Source organism: Anabrus simplex, chromosome 8, assembly GCF_040414725.1.
Source record: "Anabrus simplex isolate iqAnaSimp1 chromosome 8, ASM4041472v1, whole genome shotgun sequence".
NCBI classification, from domain to species: Eukaryota; Metazoa; Arthropoda; class Insecta; order Orthoptera; family Tettigoniidae; genus Anabrus; species Anabrus simplex.
In genome coordinates this window covers 38,021,057-38,038,320 of record NC_090272.1, presented here as the reverse complement: position 1 = coordinate 38,038,320, position 17,264 = coordinate 38,021,057, and the positions used below count along the sequence as shown (strand labels likewise).

The window sequence follows — 17,264 nt, the reverse complement described above, 5'->3', positions numbered from 1 at the left end:
CAGTGCACAAGGTAGCTGGGTGATAGTTGTCTAATGTGAGAAACCTCCCATCCATCATAGTAATCATCATATTCTAAAGGTTAAGACTAGTTACTGCAGGCATGGGTGTCTGTCTTAAGCCAGTCTTTCAACTCAACATAGGTCTTGTAGTTCTTTAAGTAAGATACACTGGGTCAACCTCTTCTGCTGCTCCTGGCAATTCTTCTGATCTTGCAAAGGTACTCCTCGTGCCGCACGACGTGAACATAAATTTTATTTTCCATTTATCATTTTGAGTGACCAAACTCGGGTTTCTTCTATCTTTATTAGGACTTCGGTATTGCTCTTCATTTCAATCCAACTTATCCTCTGATTTCTCCTGCAGATTCACATTTCAACTGACTCTAACCTTTTCTTTTCCTGCTCTCCTAATGTCGGTAGAAATAATTTGTATTTGTTACATTTTCAGCCTCCAAGATCTGCTCATCCCAATGTGAAATTCACGTGTACAAGTCAAGAACCAATGGTAATTGAAAGTTTACCGTTTGATAAATATGAACTGGAACCAAGTCCTCTGACTCAGTATATATTGGCAAGGAAGCAGCCCACCACTTGCTGGCAGGTAAGTAGTAGTCCTTAATATAGTTGGAGCAACGCACCCAATCAACTGTAAGACTTTGTTTCAATATGTAAGGTTATTATTTCTCAGTTAAGTCTCGTTATTTTCAGAAAACTGTAAATCTAAAACTATTGAGGGAAATAAAATACCTCTCGCGGACCAAACACACTAACCCCTGCGGGTGGGGGACGCACATGTAGAATACACCCGCGGTATCCCCTGCCTGTCGTAAGATGCGACTAAAAGGGGCGACCAAGGGCTGATTGAATTAGAACCATGAAACTAACTTTGAATCATACCATCACGCGGGGAACACCATAGGTTGCCTGTACTTACAAGTAGTACCACGCAATTAGGTATGAAATAGGTTTGTGATTAGTAGCAGTAAAAAGCCTGGCCTGGTGGATTCCAGTACCCGTGCGTCGTACCCATGTGAGCAACACCGCGGGTCTAGGCGTAGCCTGTGAGTTGTACCACTATATGAGCAGCACCGTGGGTCTGCGTTGCCTGTGATTAGTACCCACTATGTGAGGAACTCCACGGGAATACCGGCGCCCGTGTTTAGTACACCTAGGTGGGGAACCTTCTCGGTTTGCGTTTTCTATGAGTTGCGCCATTGTGTGAGACACACCATAGGTCTGCGTTACTTGTACGTATTGCAATACTTGTGAGTAGTAGCATCTTGTGTGGAACACCGTGAGTCTTCGCTACTATTGAGTACTTCCCCAACATGACACATACCATGGTTCTATTTTACTTGCGACATGTACCATTCTGTGGGGCCGTAGACGTGGATTTTGCACCCCATTTAGACACCAATCATCATTGTGCTTTATAAGTGGTTCCTTGGTTGGTAATAATATTATTTTTGGTCTGTTTTGAGTCTTATCCACTGTTTTTTTTTTGTTTGTTTGTTTGTTGTTTTTTGTTTTTTTGTTGGGTTCATGTCCATCCATTCATTCTTCATGACAAATTTTATTTTTATTTTGGTCAGTGGATGCGTTTGAAATTTTTGTTATTTTATTTCGTACCATTAGTTGCCGATGACCTTCGATGTTAGGTCCCTTAAAACAACAAGCATCATCATCATCATAAATCTAAAACTATAGTAATATGATTTCCTGCATTGTATCATAAAATAATTGAACAATGTTAAAAATGTTAAGATTATTACCATATACACTCGTGAGCAATTGAAATTGTGGATGTGATGGAAGAAAGGAAAATAGGTATACTAGGTTTGGCAGAGACAAGGTGGAGAGGAGAAAGTAATAAAGAACTGAGGAATGCTTTCTGGCTTTACTGGAGTGGAAAGGAAGAAGGAAGGGACAGTGGAGTGCGAGTAGTAGTGAGAAAGGGACTGAAAGTGGAAGTATTGTAGGAATGGTGAGAAATAAAAGGAAAAGTAGGCAAAGTGAAGTGGACAGAATCGAGGGTAAGCGACCGAATTATGAAAATAAAAATGTTTGTAAAAGGAAAGAGCTTGGAAGTACTTCAGGTGTATGCCTCTCAGGTAGGTTGCATTCAGCAAGAGAAGGAAGATTTTGAAGATCAATTGCAGAAACGGCTAAATGGCCAGCACATTATAGTTATGGGAGATTTAAATGCCCACGTAGATATGGACAGGAGGGGCTACGAGAATGTGCTGGGACCAGAAGGTTGAGGCAAGAGGAATGATAAAGGAAAGAAATTGCTGGAGTTTGCAGAGGAATGGGTTGATAGGAAACTCATGGTTTAAGAAGGAGAGCCTCAAGATAACATGGTTTAGCAGGGATTGGCCACTGAAATCAGTAATGGAATGCTCTGCAACTGTGAGATGAAGAGGAACATCACAGATGTGAAGGTTATTCCATCAGTGGCCTTAGAATGTGACCTCCAGCTGTTGGTAATGAATCTCCAAATGCTGAAAGAAAGAAGAAATACAGAAGACCAGAGAAGGAAAATAAAAGTATGGAAATTGAAAGAGAAGGGAACCAAGGAAGAGTATCAAAAACTAACAAGGAAGAAATTACCAACAGACAAACCAAGAACAGCAGAGGAGGAATGTGAAAGATTAAAAAGTACTTTTGTAAAAGCTGCAGAAACATGGAAGGAAGAAATGGATGTAGAAACCCTGGTGGAATGACAGGGTGAAAGAAGCAGTAGGGAAGAAAAACAAGATTTTGCGGGTGTGGTTCCAACAAACAACACCAAGGACAAGAGAAGACTATACGAATAAATGGATGGAAGCTAAGAAGGTGGTTACAGAGGAGAGGAGGAAGTGGATGGAGAAGTGAACACAGATGATGGAGGAAGATGGCAAAGGCAATCTGGAAGTATTGTAGGAATGGTGAGAAATAAAAGGAAGAGTAGGCAAAGTGAAGTGGACAGAATCAAGGGTAAAAATGGTAACCTAGTGGAGAAAAAGGAGGAAATTAAACTAATCTGGAAGGAATACTTTGAGGAAGTCCTGAATGTGGTTGGATTAAGTGAAGTAGAAGATCATATTGAGGAAATTGATGACAGGTGAGGAGAAAATGGAAGAGTTAACCTGGCAGAAGTTGAGGAAGCTGTAAAGAGGATGAAACTGGGAAAAGCACTAAGAGTGGACGAGTTAAGTGTGGAGGTAAAAGCTGCAGGGGAAGTGGGCATACAGTGGCTACACAGGATGATGTGGGTGGTGTGGAATGAGAAAAAAGTACCAGAAGATTGGAAGAAGGGTGTAATAGTATCTACCTTTAAGAAAGGAGACAGAAGAAAATTTCAGAACTACCGTGGTATAACCCGGATTTGTCGATGTGCCAAGATGTACGAAAAGGTACTGGAAAAGCGAATAAGAAAGTCATTGTAAAAAGAATTCAGAGAACAGTATGGCTTTAGACAAGGAAGGTAAACTATATTGACCTCATATTCACAGTGGGGCAGCTGCAAGAATGGCACTATGAGTATGGGGAAGATTTAATGGCCTTAATGGACATAGAGAAGACATACAATAGTGTCCATAGAAACAAGATCTGGAAATCACGGGAACAGAAGCAGCTTTTGGGCGGTTAGGTTGTGTGCATTTGCAGAGTTTCGCCCAGACATGCCATTTAGGTTCATCTGTTGGATTGGCACGCCCCTCCAAGACCTGCTTAGCAGTGGCAGACCAACTGCGTGGTCCCGCAGTTGGCCTAACTGCCCAAAAGCTGGTTTTATTCCCGTGATTGTAAGATTTGCAGCCGTGAAAGCCATTTTTGAAAAAGATCTCGGAAGCTCTGAGAGTAAAAACATTAAATCTGCTCCCCATCTACCTCATTCCTGGTTGCCAGCATTTCGCCCCAATGGGCTAAGTTGGGCTCATCAGTTGGTAAATTGCACACCTAAGACGCATGGCTAGTGCATACCATGGAGGCCACTGCGTAGGCTACTTGGAGCTGGAAAATTTATAATGTCCAATAAGGACCAACTGTATTGGTATTATAAATTTACTCAATGGGAACAAATATTTCAGGTTCCCTATGGGAATCGACATCTTTATCATCTGATGGCCAGGCAAGCATCAGTTTTGAAAATGAGACAGTCTCTCATAGTGCATTGGCACTGCCGGTGGCTCCATGCGTCTTGATGGGTATGCTATTTACCAACTGATGAGCCCAACTTAGCTCACTGGGGCGAAACGCTGGCAACCAGAAATGAGTTCCCTGGAAAATTTATAATGTCCAATAACGGACCAACTATATTGGTATTATGATCCTAAGCAATTGATTTGTGACTGGTGAAAAAGCAAAACTCTACTTCAAGAAACAAATACCGTATATACCTGCCTAATTCCACATGCATAATTTTTCTATCCATTTTGAAATCGAAATTTGGGGAGAAATAAAGATTTGCATAATTTTCCTGCCACGATTGTCAGTCATCAGTATGTTTTCTATTTATATTTTTTGCAAAATGCACCATAGCAAAAATGGCTACTGTTTAAACAGCTGGTTATCAGTTAGTAGGTTGCGACTGAGAAGCAGTATCTGAAATACTGCAGTAAAAAGACCGTTTAGCAAGCTACGCATAGTGTTGGTCTATGCTTGCATTGCTAGTATGCTTGTAGTAACCCTGTGGGAAATGGGCACTGTATAACATACTGGTCTGTGCGCTAATTATTTTTACATGCAGTATGTAAGTGAATGGTGGTTAGCACTGTAGTATTAGGGGATTCAGATATTACAGGGGGGATAACAACCTTATCTTGAATAATATACGGACCTGCATTTTTCGCTGCCAACATTCAAAATATATGGATGGAGTATTCTCATGTTTACCGCATATGACTAGAACTTTGTGTAGAGAACCGTGCTTAGCTTTAGCATTAAAGGGAAGCATCTTCGTGAGTTCTAATCATTATAGTAGTACTATGAGGGGAGATTTTGAAACGGTGGACCTTGGGTAGAATTTTGAAGCAAGTAACAGTCATAGTACATCTCTAGAGGAAAGTGTTATAACAGTAAAACCTTGACTCTCTGTTTTGATGGCTAAGATGCGAGTCCATTCTAACTACTAGAGAGTAAGAAGAATCCGAAATAATCTCCTATTGCTTTATCTTACAAAGGAAGTCTCACTCGTCATGCCTAATCTTACCTTAAAACATGCAAAATATTGGCTGCCAGTTTCCAATGCAAGGCCTGAAAATATATCCATGAACTATCCATATAAGCAGGAGTAAATTTGTACTAGTCACTGCAGGCTTAATTGTATTGCCCTCACTGTGGCCAAGCCAGATTTTGTGTGGCGAGCAGAAAACCTGGCAAAAATTGGCAAGTGAGGCAGGGATGTCCAGCTGCGGTGTGTTACTATCTGGCTACATATCATCCCAGCTTCAGTGTCAAGACTTTGCAGGGGAAACGGACAACTCTTCTTTTGCATGTGGCCTTGTTGTAGCACATCAGTTTTGTCACTAAAGTTTCAAGGTAAATTTCCAGATGGAGGGTGTGTCACTTCCTGTGTAAGCACTGAAACAGTGGGCGAGTGTGGAATTCATAGGTTAATCCTTGTGGGGTCGTGAGGCCCAAATGTATGTTTTACATCCAACAAAATTATGGGAGGCAAGTGCAGCCCAATAAAATTTAGTTGTCAAAAATAACTGTGAAAGTAGAGGTACAGTAGAGTCACTCTAGTCTGACACCTATGGGACTGGACCATGTTGGGTCATAGAGATATATCAGATTACTGGATGTTCAGTGCAAAAACAGAGTTATTTAAATGAAAGCATTTAATTTATTGAAACAAACTTAAAACAGTACTGTGTACTGCTAAAAGAAAAGCAGAGGTGCTGTATTTATAGAGACATATTCAAAGAAAATGGTATTTTATTCAATGAACAGCAATTTATAACCATGATTAATTTATTTAAAGTCCATCTTTTACATCAAAAATACAGCCTGATTTTACTTTCAGGTGAATCAGTACCAGCAAGAGCATCGTGGGATGTCTTTTGTCTTATGTTCCTTGATTAGGTTGAGAATTGCTAACATACAGCACTGTTATTAGTCATAGGCTGTGAAATTATACTGCCCTCTGTTCTACATATTTCTGTGGCTCGGTTCTAAAAGGGCCAATATCAAAAAACCTGTTTTTGAGCTATGAGCATTTGAAGTTTTGCCAATAGTTGTCCGATTTTTTTTTTATTTTTTTTTTATTTTTTTCTCAACAACTAACTTTAGAAAACTTTATACTTTCTTTGTGGAAGTCACCTTATTAAATGCTAATTTTTTCTATCGTATTCTTTAAAAATAGCCAGGTCTCTAATCTTTATTGGTAATCTAACATTATTGGCAAGGGCTTATTTAATTAAACGTTAACTGTTCATTTAGTACTTAACAGAGACATTGGCCCTTTTAACATGTAGCAAGCCAGGATAAAATACGTTTGTATCAGTTAATATCTCAATTTTGATAAAAAATGACATTGGCCCTTTTAGAACCAAGCCACAGATTTAACCTTTATAAGTTTCTTCAGAAAGGAATGTATCTTCGTTCCTTATTTGTCTAACTGTTGGAAAGTTATGCTTTACTTGTTTGCAAAAAAAGAGGAAGATCAATGCTGTTCTGACAGTGCAGCAGTATTTTTCCTTTTATCAAGTCATATATAAATAGTGTAACAATTTTGATGATTACTGATAAATAAAATGAATAAAATATATAAATAAATAACAGTAAAATAAATGTCTGAATAAATAACATTACTCAAAAACTTCAAAAAAATACTTGCAATAAATTAAATTAATAAAAATAGTTAACTGAACTGTCCGTAATATGGGCGCCAGAGTTCACCAGAATGGATCCCTCGAATTTTGATAGAGCATGATAAACTTTATATCCCAGGGAGTATCCATAATGCTGCGTACTGGTACATCTGCTGCAGGCCTTACCTAACCTCCTGAAACGACTAAGTAGGTAGGAACTGCACCTAGGTTCATCAGTAACTCCACTGATTCTAAAATAACTAACTATATTCTTAACAAAATCCGTGCATGAGCACCTCAGCAACACACAAAATTATACATATAATACACACACAAAATATTGCTGGAAGACTCCATATTTACAACAATGAAAACAGTGGGAAAACGAAAGCGAGAACTGAACTACCATTTGTAGATAGTCCGATGAACAATGTACATATATGTAGATAAATACCCTTCACTGCCTCTGTATCAATACTACTTGCCAATTCTCATAATCGGCAGTTATCACATCACACAGTGAGCCACACCCACCCTCGATCTCACATAAATACATAGACAGCGAGGAGAATAGAAGAGGAAACTACACGTCAACTGCGACCAAGAAGGGCGTATAACTCTGCCCTGAACTGGAAATGTTATTCACCTAAATCAGTACCAGCTTAAACTAACACTACTAAGAGTCAAAATCCAAATAAGTGATAAATGAATATTTAAGCAACGTTAATTAAATAATTGAGAAAGAAAATGTAAGATTATAATAGGGTAATGCGTATATGGGTTAGCCCGAATGACAACCAATCATGATATCCTGAACTCATCAATACATACATGCACATTTGCATAATTACGCAAGGGATCTTAGCATTTTTACTCATGAAGATTTCGCATACAACAATTGCGAAGAGAATAGCTTTAGGCTAGGCCTTAAATCGATTGCTCCCATTTATTGAGGGTCAACACATAATTACAAGTCGGGAGTACCTTATTCATTTCATCCTTACTTTACTTCTTATCCGTTATTATTTTTAATATCCTTCCTTTTTTTAAACAATACCACGATCTCTTTTCATTAGGATCCCATACACCAAGAGCACACAAAAAGGCTCGACCCAAAAAAAAGATAACCCAAGCGGGCAAAGAGAAAAGATACATTGGGGAAAAGAACGGAAAATAAATAAATCAGATTAATACAGATCGAAAACGATCGGGATGCGCACTAAATAAGGAGGAATAGGCAGCATCCGAGAGAAAGGGGGCGATAATGAACGGATAAAAATAAATTCAATAGACCGATACTTCATCTTAATAAATCCGGCCAACTCGCAGAGGGCAACACAACCAAAAGTTAATAAGGACAAACGTCATTAGCGGCCAAATAGTTCCATTCACCGCGAACGTCAGCGGCACATGTCGTGGCTTCATGGCCACATGTAGATCACCCTCAAATATCGCTGTGTACGGCCAGAATAAATCTTCCGATCGACACATGAACCATACTTCCAACCGAGGGCAAAGACGTTTCATTGAGAAGCCCATTATAATAGACAGAGGCTCAGATTTAGTTGCACTACATTTATATCAAAAACGCACACAAACACATACAATCCTATCCCCGAGTAGCAAGACGAGTTTTCGGCCATCCAAAATAAAATGAAAAGTAAAGGAAGAATGATCATACACAAGAGATGCAAATTCAAACAGGTACATTACCCTCAATATCAATCTTCAGAACACGTTAATCGTGCAGTGATTTAGTACGGTTTTAAATCTAAAATACATCCATTTGAAAGGTAATAACATTGCTTCTGTGTGTGAGGGCTCCATATTATTATTCTTCTCAATCAGCAGAACAAAAAAATATCAAGGAGAAGATAGTTAAAAGACCTAGTCGAGACAAGATCATCAATGCTCTTGAGAGAGGGGACTGCCCTCTATTGATAAAATCCAGAAACACATATAGTAACAGTTACATACCTGTTCAGTAAAAACATTGGTAAGACATTTTTGAAACCATGCTTGACCAGCATGTTTCAACAGATACTGTACCTTGTAATACTGTGTTCACATATTTTAACACTTGTAAAGATATATACATTTGAACAACACACGCTTATCGATCCTGAACATAAATTATGGAAAGTCTGAGATAGCTTTCACCAACATATAATGCCAGACCTCCACAAGTACTACAACACTTAATGCGTACGCCCTCCACAATTTGTTGATCAGCCACTTTCCACGAACATAACAAGACTACGTTTCACGAACGTTTGAAGTCCAGTCCATTGTAGCCGTGTCACACGAATACCGTATATCAGCACTACTTCCTTCTCGTACAGTCTGTCCGCTCTACTTCCTTCTCACACAGTGTGTCAGTACTCCTTCTTGTCCGTACCGAGTCTGTTCTGGTTCTCGCCGTTTGATTAACCTTTCTAGGTATCAGCATTCCCCTTCCTCTCACATAATACGTCTGGATTGATCCTTGCCAGCCAGTCACGAGTGATCCACCATTCAGGGTTGCCCTCAACTTCTTCATGCTCCCAAGACATAAACAAATGCTGGGGTATATCACATGACTCATAGAACTTTCCTAGTACAATAACATCAACAAACACATCTCATCAGACACTGGGATGACCGCATGAGTCATACGAATTACCAGAGTCCAATATAGCAATGTTTTCCCACTCATGCAAAACAAATTACTCATACTACATATGTGGATATCTCCCAGCTTACAAATGTTGTTGTTGTTTGAGTCATTAGTCCATAGACTGGTTTGATGCAGCCCTCCATGCCACCCTATCCTGTGCTAAACTTTTCATTTCTACGTAACTATTGCATCCTACATCTGCTCTAATCTGCTTGTCATATTCATACCTTGGTCTACCCCTACTGTTCTTACCACCTACACTTCCTTCAAAAAACCAACTGAACAAGTCCTGGGTGTCTTTAGATGTGTCCTATCATTCTATTTCTTCTTCTCGTTAAATTTAGCCAAATCGATCTCCTCTCACCAATTCGAGTCAGTATCTCTTCATTCGTGATTCGATCTATCCATCTCACCTTCAGCATTCTTCTGTAACACCACATTTCAAAAGCTTCTATTCTCTTTGTTTCTGAGCTAGTTATCGTCCATGTTTCACTTCCATACAATGCCACGCTCCACACGAAAGTCTTCAAAAACATCTTTCTAATTCCGATATCAATGTTTGAAGTGAGCAGGTTTCTTTTCTTAAGAAAGCTCTTCCTTGCTTGTGCTAGTCTGCATTTTATGTCCTCCTTACTTCTGCCATCGTTAGTTATTTTACTACCCAAGTAACAATATTCATCTACTTCCTTTAAGACTTCATTTCCTAATCTAATATTTCCTACATCACCTGCCTTCGTTCGACTGCACTCCATTACTTTTGTTTTGGACTTATTTATTTTCATCTTGTACTCCTTACCCAAGACTTCATCCATACCATTCAGGAACTTCTCGAGATCTTCTGCAGTCGCAAATATACAATAAATATAAATGACAAAATATACAAATGAAATACTGATGATGATAATAATAATAGTAATAAATCGAATACTGACAATAATATCTCTTACTTCTACATACAGTGCGAGGGTGTGATATATGTACTATCACAATAGATGGGAAAATAAAAAGGAACACACAACTGGATGAACACAATGCTAGTCAAGTCCTGTTTGTTCCTTTCCATTATTTGCAATGATATGCCAGTCTGGGAGGAGGGACCAATAGAAAGAAAACACTAAAGGATAATCTCCACCTCTTCATAAACTGCTGACTTTGAAAAGATTGGCTCTCTCCTGATCAGTCTCAGTTTTTCTACATTCATTTCGTCTCAGCCCCCAGCAAACTTGTAGATTAAATTTTGCATGGATACAATGTAATGTTTTATGGTAAGTGAGGCAGTCACAGTGATGACAAACTCAGCTCTCTTTGATGTGAACTGATGAACACTTGTTCCCTATTACTTTACTGAGTGACAGCCTTACAGATACCTAACTAAATAGCATGTACTTTAATGCAGAATGCTGAAACTTAGATAACTTTCTCCCTTTGACAGATTGTGACAAACTGGACATCATTTTGAATTGCTGTATATATGTATATATGTTTGTATTGACTTATACATTGTATATTTCTTAACTGTTGTATGTATTGATTGATTGCTTATTTGTTCTTTTCCATGACTTGTATTTCCTTTAATAGCTAGGTTGTGAGATGTTGCTGACAGAAATGATTTGATATTTCTTGATTTCCAATATTCCCAAATTTTTCTAAACTGTACTAATACCATTCAATGTACCTTTATTTATTCATTACAGGTGTTCGTTGCAAACAGCTACAAGAATTCAGAAGTTGGACATCCATTTGGTTATTTGAAAGCCAGCACAAACCTGACCTGTGTGAATCTCTTTGTGATGCCTTACAACTACCCAGTTTTGATGCCTTTGTTGGATGAATTGTTCAAAGTCCATCGAATGAAGCCAACCGCTGAGTGGAGAACTCAGTTTCAAAATTACCTTCGCACCATGCCTGCCTATTATGCTGGGGTGAGTAATACGGCCTGTAGGAAGTAAAATTTAGCTTATACTCTAAAGTCATTCTCTTAAATTTGATTTCTGTATATAACAGAAATTATTTTGAATGAATGATCAGTGCTTCTTTAGAGTGAAATGACTGATACATTTTGTTTCATAGAATTGTCAAACTTTGTATTTCTCATTCCATTGCCTTTCTTGCCAATGTGGTCCATTTTTTTCCGTGCATACTTTGTGTATTTCTTATGAAAGTGGCCAGCAGCGTTTAGGGTAATTTATAGCAATTATCATTTTAAATTCATTCTAAAATCATATGAGTGCACTCTTTTGTATGCAAAAAGTAGGTATTGCAAAGGAAGGACTAAATGTCAGATAAAGTCATATATAGAGAGAAAGGAGCATGAAAGGGAACACACTATAGTGTAAGACATACACCAAAAAAATACCAGTGAACATGTCAATGAAAAGCAACAGGACTAGTGGAGATGTGTGTAGTTAATTAGCCCAAAATCCAAACAAATTAAAAAAAAGTGGTGAACAGAGTTTTACCAGATGTTCAAATTTAAAGAATTGTTAACCAATCCATGTAATACATTTTAAACACAAATAACATTTAAAAATTCCTTTACAATTAAAAAATTGTTTCATGATATTAAATTTAAACTATATGGGCCGATTGCAGAGATGGTATTTAGACAATGTTTACAGTTTAACTGTGTCTTAAGTATGGCTGCCGCACTGCAAAGATGTTATTTATCTCTTGGACACTGTCTAAAACCTTTGTTCGAACGGCCTTGTTTAAACACTGCTGAAGACACTGTTTAACCTTAAATTTTACGAGTGAATCACAATCAGAGGTTATGTACCATGGAACATGTAATTTGTACTATCATGTTGAGATGATTCCGGGAAGAAATATTAGTCCGACAACCTCCTGTGGGTCACCTACTAGGAAATTGCAGCAATTAATTTGAAAGGTACAGTGTGGTACAGTTTATAATTTTGCTTTTCAAGAGATAATATAAGGGACTTGTTTTTTGAGCCTGACACAAGGGACAGTCTAGTTATATTTTATCATATTAGAGATGATTTGCATGGATATATTGTAATGATTTATGGTAAGTAAGGCAGTCACAATGATGACAAACTCAGCTCTCTTTGATGTGACCTGATGAACACTTGTTCCCTATTACTTTACTGAGTGGCAGCCTTACAGATACCTTAAAGATAAGTTTGACTAAATCTGTCTTAAATTGGTAGATGTTAAGGTTGGCAATATTTACTCCTTTACTCTTTGGGTTGACTATTCTGTGGACTGGTGTTTACATGTTTTGATTGTGAATAAAAATTGTTTATGAATATTGAAAGCAGAATAAGTTGTTGCAAATGTAATGTGTATTTACGACCAAATCAACGCATGGCGACTGTGGCGGGACTTAACGTAGAATTTGTTGACATATAATTTGATGATAGCGAGTATAACTGTGTCTGTATATCCAGTATACTGCATCCTGTTTACATTCGTACATCGTAATTATGGCATCTACACAAATAACTTAAGAAAAGAGCGGTTAGCCGCACATTGTCTACGAGAGCTTGCAATGCTATAGATGAACTAGTGCTCGAAGAGAGCAGGAACGAGTCATCAGAACTGGACAGTCGTCTTTGTGAAAACATCTGTGCTGAAACAAAGGAAGAGGAGATGGAAGAAGTAGTGATGGCAGAAATGGAGAAAGCAGAGGAGTATACCTTACATTACCACAGCATTAAAGGTAAGGCCTCCGATTTAATCACAAGAAATAGCGCTGCTCATACTTCATCTAGTTGTGTTGGTGATCATTCGGGAAACGAAATATCTTTTTGTCTACCAAAATTGGAATTAAATAAGTATGACAGGGAAATAGCTGGTTGGATATCATTCTGGTCACAGTTCTCACAAATTGACGAATATCCTTCTTTAAGTAGGAGGAAAAGTTTCTGTATTTGATTCAAGCACGCACGGTTGTTGTGAGTTTTCCTCCCTCTGGTTAAAATTACGGAAAGGCTATTTAAGCACTTAAGGATAGATTTGGACGTAATGACCTCCTTATCGAGTGTTATGTTTGGGCGCTACCGAGTTTAGTTTTGCAAAAGAAGAGTCAAGATTAGCATTTGGTATGACAAACTAGAAACTCTATTACGGGCACTAGCGGCATTAAATGCCTTCCCGGATAATTATGCCGCATTATTGTTTCCGCTGATAGAATCGTGTCTGCCCACAGACACATTGAAGGTGTGGCAATGTTCCAATGAACCCGGTAGGACACTGCAGGAGCAAATGGATAACCTAATGTTATTTTTGAAAAGGGAAGTAGAAGGTGAGGAGAGAGTCGCAATGGCAAATAATCAGTACCTTTCCTATAGCCAGGCTAAGAATCCGGGGAAATCGCATGATACGAACAAAGTTCATTTTGCCTCTGCGATCGATCTTGCTACTCTCGGAATTGAATCTAACTCTCAGAAGTGTGTATCTTGTAAAGGGGTCAATCATTATTCAACAGAATGCCTCCATGCACAAAAAGTGTCACTTGAAGACAGAAAAGGGGTTCTGTTTAAAGTTAAGCGCTATTTTTCGTGTACTAAAGCAGGCCATTCTGCGCAGCAATGTCGAGCATGATGTGTTGTTTGTCCTGGATGACATTTACGATGCCAATCTGTTGACAAATACCAAGCAGAAGGGGAAGAATGTGTTGAGGGAAGGCATCCTGAGAGCAAATGAAAAGAGGTTTCCTTGTTCAATACTTCATCTATTGATAGCAGTTTGTCAATTAGCTCCCAGATGGAGGTCTGTCTGCAGACTCTGCTAGTTTATGTAAAGAATGGTGACAAAATCAGGAAGGCCAGGTTACTGATAAACCAGTGGATCGCAACGTTCATATATTTCTAGTAGTTTGGCCGAAGAAATGAACTACTTTCTGATTGGGGTAAAAGCACATACGCTATAAAGTGCACTCACGCAGCTTATGTAACGACTTTGCATGCAATTTCATAGCGTTAGACCAGAGGACAATTACAGCTGCGATTTCATTAGTAGAAGTTAGGGAGGGAGTGAGGGGTGAATTACTGAGAGAACATTATTACGATGCCCAGAGATTCTAGGGCTCCAGTTGACATCTTGTTGGGTTCTGACATCGCGGGAAAGTTGTCGACGGATAAAATAAAAACGCTACCTTCTGGACTGGTAGCCATTGAAACCTGTTTAGGATGGACGGTAATGGGGAAGAAGGAAGTATGCACCTTAGGAAAAAAACGGTACAGCCAAGCATACAAGTATTGTGAATGCAGTCACTGCACTCAGTATTACTCACCTATCTGATTTGGGGAAAATGGAGACCATTGGGATAAATGATCCAGTAGAGAATGCAACAAAGGAGAAGAGGTTTCCCATCACTGAGCGACTGCCTTGAAGAAGGATCGAACCTCGTTGAAATCATACCAGAATTGCTCTTGAGGTTTCGACAAAGGAGGATAGGTATCACAGCTGATACATAACAAAGGCATTTTTTAAAATTAGAATACTCCCAGAGGAGACAGACTACCTGCAGTTCTTGTGGTATGAAAATAGAGAAAGGCCTCTGAATCCTTCATCATGCCAGAGTGGTATTTGGATTTTTTTCTTGGAGCAGTTGTTGGGCACCACCTAGAAAAATGTATGGAATCCAACTTTTCCCAAGGAGGCTAAAATTGCAGCATAATTGAAAAATGTTTATGTTGACAATCTAGTGACAAGCCTCGACCGAGCAGAAGTAGTAGAGGAATTGTTCACCTTTCAAAGACCATCATGGCAAGGGCCAGGTTTGACTTTTTTTTTCGAGGGTGGGAGTGGACCGGAGAAAACTCTCCCCAGGAGTCTGCACTGCTTGGCATTAGGTGGAATAATCGAGATGACACTTTGATAATCAATATGGATTTGTGGGAAATTGAAAATCTGACGAAAAGGACTGTTCTTTCAATAATTCACTGCATTTTTTTTATCCAATTAGACTAACAGTTCCAGTAACGATTAGGTTGCAATTGTTAATTCAAGAAGTATGGACCAGAAAGTTGGGATGGGACGACCCTATTGATAAAGATACTCGACGACAGTTTGAGAGGTGGTTGAAGGACTTGCCTCACTTGAGAGAAATAGGGATGATGCACCACCTCAGCAGCAAGGAGAATACCGTATAACCCCGAATACCACCCGCCACCAAACAAGACCCGCACCCTAAATTTGAGACAGCAAAATACGGAAAAAAAAAAAAATCAACTTACATACCTATTTAATTTTTTCAAATATACCTCAAATATAAATTCAAACAGCTTACAATTAATAAAATCATCACAAAAATCGTAAATAAAATCTGTCCAATACTCAGATCATTCACAATTCACCGTCGTCATCTGAAGTTTCACCATAGGAACTTATATTGCTGGTATCTTTCCACAAATAGTCGTCCTCACTACCGTCCACTGAATTTGAAATTATTCATTTCTTAAAGCTTTTGGACACTAGATCGTTGGGAATGCGCGCCCGTGCGGTCTTGATCCAGCTGCATATTAGTCCCACTTCTGGCTTCTTCACTCGTCTGGTTGGTATTAATGCGTGACCACCATCAGACATCCATTCGGTGTACAACTGTTTCATTGCAGTTTTGAAAGACCGTTTCACGCACACATCCAACAGCTGTTGAGAATAAAAGTGAGTCCTCCGGGAATTATCGCAAGATCGGTTTTTCCTTTCCTCATCATTTCTTTTACGGCGTCAGTTGTATGTCCTCAGTAACTCTCCAACACAAGCATGTTTTGTTTTTGTAACAAAGCTCCCAGGCGATGTTGCCAAACGCAGGTCACCCAGTCCTCAACTAATGCACTGTCCATCCAGCCGGACTCACGTGTTCTAACAATAACACCGGATGGCAAGTTCCCTTTCAGAAGTGTTTTCCTTTTCAGAACCACATATGGAGGGAGTTAGGTTCCATCCGCTAATACGCACAACATTACCGTGTATTGTTGCTTTTCGTTACCAGCTGTTCTGATGGTTGCACTTTTAGAACCCTTCGTATCCACTGTATTATCCAACGGCATTTCAAAATAGACAGGTGTCTGGTCAGCATTCCCAATTTGCGACAGCCCCAGGGAGACGTTGTGAAATAGACGTACGTCTCCGAATGCCCAAAACCTTTCTCCGTTAAGTTTCGGATCCATCCGCGGCTTGCAGTAAAACCCTGTGTTTTGAGTTCTTTTGAGATCTCTAGTGCTTTCAATTGACACATTTCACTAGAAATACTATATCCTAACTCACATTTTTCTACCACAGATTTGTGGAGTCGTCCTTTAATTTCCGGAAACACTGTGCTCCGCCCGCGGAATGATCTGCGATCGCCATTACTTTTTAGAAGTTTTTCCTTCTTCCCCCAATCATTCATCAATATCATACTTTCTGCCAACAGCACGATTTCTGAATATTTCAGCTTCGCTTACAACTCTTTAAGTTTCTCACGCACAGTAAATGACCGCAGACGTAGTTTTGAATCCATCGTTTACTACAGTAGAACCTCGATAATTTGAAATTGGTTCATTCAAAATCCCGCCTAATTCGAAGAAACTCTCGTTCCCGGAAACATGAGATACAGTTTTGCATGTTATTTAAATTGTTTAATTTGAAATTGGGATAATTCGTAATTCGAAGTACAATGTTGGCCCCATTACCGAAATTCAGACTTTTAATTCGAAACTGCCTTTACATTTTAAAACAATAGTATATTACAGAGTAATTTCAACTCGAAATTTATCCGCGTCATAATAGAACGCGTGTTCTGGAACATGGAGGGGTAGCTTTCCGTACTTACACTCACTTCGTTGGGTCTACAGTGAGCTTCATGA

At 39.0% G+C, this 17,264-nt stretch overlaps 1 protein-coding gene across 3 annotated transcripts in view; it reads left to right on the top strand.

Annotated features, from left to right (window-relative positions):
• The window catches only part of IntS6 (integrator complex subunit 6), a 129,510-nt gene that overhangs the window by 41,220 nt on the left and 71,026 nt on the right, over positions 1-17,264 (top strand). For all 3 annotated transcript variants that reach the window (XM_067152111.2, XM_067152110.2, XM_067152112.2), the window contains 2 exons: positions 449-601; positions 11,145-11,372. In XM_067152111.2, the coding sequence (XP_067008212.1) occupies positions 449-601; positions 11,145-11,372 (381 nt within the window). The remainder of the gene's footprint in view (positions 1-448; positions 602-11,144; positions 11,373-17,264) is intronic.